General features: G+C 38.4%; 1 protein-coding gene across 2 annotated transcripts; it reads right to left on the reverse strand.

Annotated features, from left to right (window-relative positions):
- Nucleotides 1–4,461: 4,461 nt before the first annotated feature.
- Nucleotides 4,462–9,883, reverse strand: LOC118762181 (zinc finger protein 420-like). Of its 2 annotated transcripts, XM_036500677.1 has the most exons (4): nt 9,797–9,883; nt 6,585–6,979; nt 5,097–6,275; nt 4,462–4,784 (listed from the first exon to the last, which is right to left on the reverse strand). In XM_036500677.1, exon 3 carries the CDS (start codon nt 6,194–6,196, stop codon nt 5,138–5,140), a length of 1,059 nt encoding a protein of 352 aa, XP_036356570.1. In that variant the 5' UTR covers nt 6,197–6,275; nt 6,585–6,979; nt 9,797–9,883; the 3' UTR covers nt 4,462–4,784; nt 5,097–5,137. The 2 variants fall into 2 exon arrangements, with proteins under 2 accessions (XP_036356570.1, XP_036356569.1); XM_036500676.1 differs by lacking the exons at nt 4,462–4,784; nt 9,797–9,883 and adding an exon at nt 7,348–7,369 and having other exon boundaries at nt 4,986–6,275.
- Between the last annotated feature and the right edge of the window lie 204 nt (nt 9,884–10,087).

A 10,087-nucleotide genomic window follows, 5' to 3' on the forward strand; every position in this document is an offset into this window, starting at 1 on the left:
AGTCGGGAGTCGGTTGTAGGTTCTTGTAAAAGTACAACAGAGACTAACTTTTCCTTAATTGTCAACTATTACAATTCAGAAACATGCTGGTGCCTGTTTCTATAGTAACAAGTTAAGGATAGTCTGCTTAAATCTTCAAGTGCCTATTTTCTGAATGTTTGTACCACCTCGTTTTTGTCACTTTCACCTGTATGCTTTTGAGAAACAATCAGATATTTTCGGTTGCCGTCCTGTCACTACCTCATGTTCATAATTTTGAACTGTGTTTTTCTGGACCTTTGCAACCTTAATGGAAGTATGACTGCAGCCAACTCATTTAACCTTTCAAATATGATGGAGAAATTAAAAACCAAGGCAGATGCAGTTCCTGGAATAACCAACTGATGTATGCATTCCTCTAGTGCATTACATTTCTGACATGGAACAAAATAAGGAACATATATAGTCTTGTGACACACTCCTCTGAAAACCTGTTGCTCAGATTTTAAGCACCCTTCCTCTCGGTTGTGTTTACATCTTGAGAAGACTGCTTCATCAGTCTCAACAATCTTCCCAAGACTGCCTATCTGAACGGGTCCTCCACATATATTTCATGAACATAGAAGGTGGCAAGCTGGCAGAAACGTTCGCGCACTGGGCAAAATGCTTAGCGGTACTTCGTCTGTCGTTATGTTCTGAGTTCAAATTCCTCCGAGGTCGACTTTGCCTTTCATCCTTTCGGGGTTGATTAAATAAGTACCAGTTATGCACTGGGGTCGATGTAATCGACTTAATTCCTTTGTCTGTCCTTATTTGTCTCCTCTGTGTTTAGCCCCTTGTGGGTAGTAAAGAAATAGGTATTTCGTCTGTCGTTACATTCTGAGTTCAAATTCCGCCGAGGTCGACTTTGCCTTTCATCCTTTCGGGGTCAATAAATAAAGTACCAGTTTCGCACTTGGGTCGATGTAATTGACTTAATCCCTTTGTCAGTCCTTGTTTGTCCCCTCTATGTGTAGCCCCTTGTGGGCAGTAAAGAAATATATTTCATGAAAATAGCTGTTGTAATCAACAGCTGAACTGCAGTTCCTCCCCAGTTCTTCAACTCAAAAGCAGACTGAAATCAATTCCTTGATCCATGAGTAAAGGGAAAAAAAGCAGTACAGTCTTTGGAGGGAGAGTGCTTCCTCCCAACGATATAACTTTCCTGACAGACACTCTTTGCATGCTTTTCAGGAGCACCACCAGTAAATTTTACCCACATAGTATCTTGTTCATATATCTTTTTGTACATAACATTCTTTTAATATAGATTTTTCCATCTATATATACATATATATATATATATATATATATATATATATATACAAAATGAGAAAATGGAGAAACATACCTAAATCAATCATCAACCATCAGATAATACCCAATCAATACTTTATTAAACCATTACACAACGTTATCCCATGGAGGGTTGAATTTACAACCCCTATCTCATTTTATATATATATATATATACACGATATAGTGTATATTTAAACACATGAGGAATTCAACACACTAGAAAGAACAGCTAGGTTCTATAACCACAAAAAAGCATGTTGAATTCCTATGAGTGGATTTCTCGTGTGTTTAAATATACACTATATCATATGACTAATATATAGTCTTCTGGACTAAATTTTTACACGTTGGATCACTGGAAATGTAAATCTTGATTAATTTCCATTTCCTTTGATATGATTGAATATTGTAAGTTTTTGGATAATTTTCGGTTTTAAAAGTTGGCATTTTTTTATTGCCGGCGAAGGACTGCGGCTGCGCATTAGATTTTGAAAAAGTTAGGACGTATAAATATGGGGCAAGTAGTTTGATCACCTAGTGTGTATGCATTTAACCCTAGGTGGTCCTGCTGAAGAAGATTGCACCTGGTATTTTGCACAAGCTGAAAGTTGGCAACACCTTGAAAGAGAGTTGAAAGTGACACCTGAATGCAGATTGTCCCATACTCTCTGCTTCCGTCTATCCTCAAATGTAACAGGAACTGACAAACCCAGCTCTCGCCATTGTAATAGAGCTTAACTAAAGCATGTTTGTAGAAAATTTCGGTAAAAATATCCATTTTTTTTTTGGAAGTTATGAGGAAACAAAGCCGGGGGGATTCACTTGTGTAGATATGCCAGTTAGGTGCAGAAAACTATTTATTTGAGAATTTTCTTACAGATTCGAATTTTATTTTAAAAACGTCATTGCAACTCAAATCGAGACAATGGGGAACAAAATATTATTTATGTTACTATAAAGCACAAATGACAAACTACAGAATTGTCGATCTTGTCTGTTATATGATAATTTAGTGTTAACATAATTAACGTTGGGAGTATCAAAAGGCTAACTAGAAAACTTGTGCACTGAAAGAACACGATTCACAAAAGAAAATAGTAAGAAAATGGAAAGGAACGATAAGAGAATAGTTAAAAATAAAAAAAATAGGGGTATGCACACACCTTTAATTATACGTTGCATCAGAGAAAACTGGTGATCCTCTCAAAGAAATTTAGGACATACCACCGAAACAGTCGCGGGCAGTCCACCTCATCACTTTTCTTTATACTGTTGTTCGGTATAATGCTGGGTTTTTCGTACCAGCTGTGAAGGAAACAGCCATCTGCTACGGACTATTTAAGCCCAACCTTTACTCCAGAGAATGCCAGAAAGGCGATCACTCCCCTTCTTGTAGGAACTGGTTCTAGGATTGGTAATATTTGCTCTTCAACAGTTTAAAGACGGCATCTCTGTCGTTGGTAGCGATGGTTTTTCATCTTTTGAAATGTCTCACACAGTTCGTGAACAAATTTTCTTCTGAGAGTATTCTCCCCTACATTCGTTCTCTGCTCTGTGACGCTAAGATTGGAGCCTGTTGCAGCCATCTGGTTCGCCAGCCCTCAGTCAAAATCGTCCAACCCATGCTAGCATGGAAAGCGAACGTTAAACAATGATGATGAATTAGGTGAAGCATGTTTGAAAATCTGGTATCAGCCAAGGATGCAGGAGTTGCATAATTGTAATTTCATTTAACTGAAATAGTTCTTTTTGGCTCATTATACTGCGTATGTTAGCCTACATTTAACTGTTTGATACTGTTAATGCATTGTTGTAAATGCTTGGGTTGTTTAAAGTACTCATCATTATTATTATTATTATTATTATTATTATTGCAGGCCAAATAAGCATACAGAGAGCCACTTTCTGGAGACAATTTTTTCTTGGTTGTAAGCATATCACATTGCCTGGTTTAAAACAATCCACTGATCCATGAGTACCTTTAGCTAAATTTGCTTTGTAACAAACCAGCAGGAAGTTATAGCTATTGTGACTGCCAAAGCAATAATCCAAAACCACCGAAAAATCCTCCCTTCTTTAATGTCTGTAGGCTCTGGTCCAACTTATATTCAACCTATGACCTCGGACAGCACTGAAAACACATCTTATTTTTCTTTGAGACAACACTTTCACCTCTTATCTTTTTGTCCAGAGTACACTGAAAAGCAATGTCTGCAAATCATCATCATCATCATCGTTTAACATCCACCTTCTATGCAAACCAGATGGCTGCACCAGACTCCAATCTGATCTGGCAGAGTTTCTACAGCTGAATGCCCTTCCTAATGCCAACCACTCAGAGAGTGTAGTGGGTGCTTTTAAAGTGCCACCGGCACGAGGGCCAGTCTGGCGGTACTGGCAATATCCACGCTTGAAAATGGTGTTTTTTACGTGCCACCTGCACAGGAGTCAGTCCAGATGTTAGGAACAATGACTTCCAGTAACTCTGGCTCAAAGTCTCCTTCCTCCACCCTTCAAAATATATCTGTCTCCAATACTGCTTTCTGAATCCTTCAACCCTTTGACAGTGTCTGTTTTTTGCACCAAGGTCATACACTTCACCAAAAACTAGTCTTCAGTGACTTCAACACTTAGAATTCTTCTAGAATCTCACACTAACCCCACACGGATACCACTGTCCAGAAAATAATTATTTCACAGTCTGAGCATCACTTAGTTTCATTCCTGTTCAGAGGCATTTGCTATTAAAGAATATTTTATCAAACATTTTATACATTCAAAGTGTTTTCAGAGGTTAATCAATTTTGAAAAACTGAAAAAAAAAAAAAAAGAAAAAAATCAACAAATATCGTTACAAGATTTTAATTAAAACCAATTACAAATTTACATAAAAATGTGAATTTTTCATGATAAGTATCACTGAAAAAAATTTAACAAGCATTTTTCATTTCTTATTTACATTGTTAAAAGAAAGCTCGACTTTGTCTTTCATCCTTTCAGGGTCGATTAAATAAGTACCAGTTACACACTGGGGTCAATATAATCGACTTAATCCGTTTGTCCTCTCTGTGTTTAGCCCCTTGTGGGTAGTAAAGAAATAGGTATTTCATCCGTTTTTATGGTGAGTTCAAATTTCTTTGAGGTTGACTTTGCCTTTTGTGGTCAATAAAATAAGTACAAGTTGAGCACTGGAGTCAATGTAATCAACTTATCCCACCTCTGAAATTGCTGGCCTTGTCCCAAAATTTGAAACCAATATTTTTCCTCTTGTGTATATCTGCTGATGCTTAACAGCATGACTGTGAATGACAAGCAACAAGATTTCACATTTATAAGGATGTACCACAGACTTTTCCAAATCATGATTAATGAGAATGGCACTGAATGATCCTTCACACATTTCACATGTAGAGACAACAAAATGAGAATTCTATAGAGATTTGCTACACAGAATTCACTCTGATAAATGTTCCTTCCTTCTCGTGCCACGCCTGGCTCATAAGGGCCAGTTTCCCGGTTTCTTTGGCATATAGGTTCCCCACCTGGATGGGACGCCAGTCCGTCGCAGGTGAGCTGCCAGATGCAGGAGGAAAGAATGAGAGAATATTGTGGCGAAAGAGTCAGCAGAAGTTCGCTATTGCTTTCTGCCGGAGTTGCTTGGAGCTTAGGTGTTTTGCTCATAAACACACACACATCGCCCGGTCGGAGATTCGAACCTGCGATCTCTTGACTGTAAGTCCGCTGCTCTAAGCACTAGGTCATGTGCCTCCACTGACAAACGTTCTTCAATGTGTTGCTAGACTTGCAAGAGATAGTTGTCTCACATTTCAATGGATATTCCTCCTGTGTGTATCCGTTCATGTTTCTTCAAGTGACTTCGAGCGATAAAGGACTTCTCACAGATTCCACAGTGATAAGGCCTTTCCCCACTGTGCAATAGTTCGTGACGTTTTAAATCACTATTATTGACAAAAGACTTCTCACACATTTCACAGCGGTAAGGCTTTTCCCCAGTGTGTCTACGTTTGTGGATTCTAAGCTGAGAATTTTCAACGAAGGGTTTCCCACAAATATCACAGCGAAACGGATTTTCCCCAGTATGAATTCGTTTGTGAGTCGTCAAATGACTGTTACACACAAAACATTTCCCGCAGATCTCACAGTGGTATGGTTTCTCTCCCGTATGGATTCTTCTGTGAACTACAAGACTGAAGTTAACAGAGAACGATTTTCCGCAGATCTCACAGCGATAGGGTCTCTCCCCTGTGTGTGCCCGTTGGTGAATTATAACATTCGAACTGTTAATAAAAGACTTCCCGCATACATCACATCGAAATGGTTTCTCTCCGTTGTGTTTTTTAACGTGTGTCGTCAAATTACTGTTAGACACGAATGCTTTTCCGCACGTTTGACAGCAATATGGTTTTTCTCCCGTATGGCTACGGATGTGGATTGTAAGGCTGGAATTTTCAACGAAGGACGTCCCGCATATTTCACAGTGAAACAGATTCTGTCCAGAGTGTATCCGTTTATGCGTTGTTAAATTACTGTTGGAGACAAAGCACTTCCCACATACATCACAATTGAACGGTTTTTCTCCAGAGTGCATTCTTCTGTGTGCCTTCAAGTGGTCATTAGACACGAACGATTTGGCACAAGTTTCACAACGAAATGGTCTTTCACCAGTATGTACTCTCTTATGGACTGTCAGCCTAGAATTTTTAATGAAAGATTTACCACATATTTCACAGCATAACAGGTTTTCCCCGCTATGTAATCTGTTGTGTGTTTTCAAATTTCCCTTGCTCACAAAAGATTTTCCACAAATTTCACAGCGATAAGGTTTTTCCCTATTTCCCTCAGGTTTTGAAGAAAACATCTTCCTTCTGGATGCTGATCTTTGATTAGGAAAAAATGATTCATTTAATTAAAGCTTTCTCACCACTATATTTCCTTGCCTTTCATCCTTTCGGGGTCGATAAATAAAGTACCAGTTCCGCACTAGGGTCGATGTAATCGACTTAATCCCTTTGTCTGTCCTTGCTTGTCTCCTCTATGTTTAACCCCTTGTGGGCAATAAAGAAATATCATCATCATCATCGTTTAACGTCCGTTTTCCGTGCTAGCACGGGTTGGACGGTTCGACCGGGGATCTGGGAAGCCAGAAGGCTGCACCAGGCTCCAGTCTGATCTGGCAGTGTTTCTACAGCTGGATGCCCTTCCTAACGCCAACCACTCCGCGAGTGTAGTGGGTGCTTTTTACGTGCCACCTGCACAGAAATATATATTGGTACAAACAGTTGTATTAGATGAACCAAATAGATTAATGTCCACTGTTGATTGACAAAGTTTTCTTAAAACTTGAAAAATGTCCGTCAGTATAAATATATTTTGTTAATCACTTTCTTGTAATTAACAGCATGGCACTGTTTATAAGTGAAAATTATCCAATCATTTTATGCTTACCCCAAGAATGCTCATTGCTCACAGGACACTCTGCAAGTCGTAGGCATTGTTGTACTCAAAAACATTTTTAGTTTTACATTAAGTTTTTGGTTATACTTGATGGTTGTTATGTAAGAAATTAAATAATATATCAATGTCTATAAATAAATGGTAGCAGACATTCTAGTGAAATCGGCATTCTTCGAATGGTATGAGGCTGTAAAAGTAAAAAAAGATAACGGTGTAAAACTGATGTCTGGGAAAAGAATGGCGTGTGTTTCCAAATAAATAATGGGCATGCACAAGTGTATGTGAGCCAATAAATTAGGACGGTTCACCACGAATAATGTGGAATGATATTAACTAGCACTCTGTTGGTTATGACGGCGATTGTTCCACTTTATCTGATCAACGTGAAATTAACAGGCAAGTGGCTGACCACTCCACAAACATGAGTACCCTTAACGTAGTTATCAGGGAGATTGAGCGCGACACAGAATGTCATAAGGTTGGCCCTAAGAATTACAGTTACAACTCATTTTTGTTAGCAGAGTGGATTAGAGCAACGTGAAATAAAATTCTTACCAGATGATTTAATTCCACAGGGATAGGCGTAGGAGTGGCTGTGTGGTAAGTAGCTTGCTTAAAAACCACATGGTTCCGGGTTCAGTCCCACTGCGTGGCACCTTGGGCAAGTGTCTTCTACTATAACCTCGGGCCGACCAAAGCCTTGTGAGTGGATTTGGTAGATGGAAACTGAAAGAAGCCTGTCGTATATATGTATATATATATATATATAAGTGTGTGTGTGTATGTTTGTGTGTCTGTGTTTGTCCCCCTAGCATTGTTTGACAACCGATGCTGGTGTGTTTATGTCCCCGTCACTTAGCGGTTCGGCAAAAGAGACCGATAGAATAAGTACTGGGCTTACAAAAGAATAAGTCCCGGGGTCGAGTTGCTCGATTAAAGGCGGTGCTCCAGCATGGCCGCAGTCAAAATGACTGAAACAAGGAAAAGTTAAAAGAGGGTGTTAATAAAGACATTCTGATGGGACAAGACGTAAGTTTATGAAACAACTTTATAATTTACATTAGAATATAATACACCGTTGTGTCTTACAGGTCGAACCATTCTGAACGACATCAGAAATTTGACACTGTCGAGTGCTCCCAAAGAGTTTTGTTATGAACCAAATAATTCATCCTGGAATGATTGCATTTCCCTGTGGTTGTTTTAGGGGGTAAAGAAAATCAACAATATACAGACGGATAGGTATATAGGCTATAAGAACAAACACATATGGAGACACGGATCCACACATATAAAGATGCACATCCATACATACAAACATGGTACATGGTTGCATAAGCACACACACACACAAGGAGACAGAGGTGCATACATATACAAACACATGCTTACACACACACATACATAGAAAATACACAAACACGGACATACAAGCACATAAATATGCAGGATATGTACATACAGATGCACACACATACATACATATATACATATGCATATACACACATACATACATATACATATATATACATATGCATACACACATACATACATACATATATATATACATATGCATACACACATACATACATACATACATGCATGCACAGGCACACACACACACTGACCCACACACATGCACACAAACAAACAAAAGGGAACACAGTGTAAATAAGGGACAGTGTCAAAACTATTGAAAAGGTTGCAAGACGCAACGAAAATTTTAGGAAAATAAAAATAAGGGCGTAACTTCGGTATAGGTACCGGAAGTACCGGATACATTTCAAGAAAGTGGTTTTTATATATATATATATATATATATATAAGTGTGTGTGTGTATGTTTGTGTGTCTGTGTTTGTCCCCCTAGCATTGTTTGGCAACCGATGCTGGTGTGTTTATGTCCCCGTCACTTAGCGGTTCGGCAAAAGAGACCGATAGAATAAGTACTGGGCTTACAAAAAAATAAGTCCCGGGGTCGAGTTGCTCGATTGAAGGCGGTGCTCCAGCATGGCCGCAGTCAAAATGACTGAAACAAGGAAAAGAGAAAAGAGGGTGTTAATAAAGACATTCTGATGGGACAAGACGTAAGTTTATGAAACAACTTTAAAATTTACATTAGAATATAATACACCGTTGTGTCTTACAGGTCGAACCATTCTGAACGACATCAGAAATTTGACACTGTCGAGTGCTCCCAAAGAGTTTTGTTATGAACCAAATAATTCATCCTGGAATGATTGCATTTCCCTGTTGGTTGTTTTAGGGGGTAAAGAAAATCAACAATATACAGACGGATAGGTATATAGGCTATAAGAACAAACACATATGGAGACACGGATCCACACATATAAAGATGCACATCCATACATACAAACATGGTACATGGTTGCATAAGCACACACACACACAAGGAGACAGAGGTGCATACATATACAAACACATGCTTACACACACACATACATAGAAAATACACAAACACGGACATACAAGCACATAAATATGCAGGATATGTACATACAGATGCACACACATACATACATATATACATATGCATATACATACATACATACATATACATATATATACATATGCATACACACATACATACATACATATATATATACATATGCATACACACATACATACATGCATGCACAGGCACGCACACTGACCCACACACATGCACACAAACAAACAAAAGGGAACACAGTGTAAATAAGGGACAGTGTCAAAACTATTGAAAAGGTTGCAAGACGCAACGAAAATTTTAGGAAAATAAAAATAAGGGCGTAACTTCGGTATAGGTACCGGAAGTACCGGATACATTTCAAGAAAGTGGTTTTTTATATATATATATATATGGGAGGATTAGGATTAGGATTAGAGTCAGGGGTGGGAGAAAAGGGTTTCTGTTATCTTCAGAAACGTAAACAAAGCCACATCCGGTACTTACGGTACCTATACCGAAGGATCACCAAAATAAGAAAAGAGTGGAAATTTTACCGGTGATTGTGTTACATAATAAGGCACAAAAAGAAGCTGACTCTCCCCAGACACAACAGAACATCAACAATGTGTTGCCAATTAAAGGTCTATAAATGCAGAGGCACAAATTTATTATTAGCGACACTTTCGCATTCTTTTTAGCAGTTCCCTGAACGCACTCAAAATGAAATAATGCGTATAAAAAAACTGTATGTAAATAAATGAGATTTTATTTAGATTCATTTCTTTCGCTTTATTTAATGACAAATTAGTTTCGTTATCCTTGAGTTTACCGTCAGAATTTTTTTT

The sequence above is a fragment of the Octopus sinensis genome, linkage group LG2 (assembly GCF_006345805.1).
Source record: "Octopus sinensis linkage group LG2, ASM634580v1, whole genome shotgun sequence".
NCBI lineage: Eukaryota > Metazoa > Mollusca > Cephalopoda > Octopoda > Octopodidae > Octopus > Octopus sinensis.

Coding starts and splice junctions, on each gene's coding strand:
- LOC118762181 (XM_036500677.1), bottom strand. CDS start 6,196: ATGTTTTCTTCAAAACCTGAGGGAAATAGGGAAAAACCTTATCGCTGT.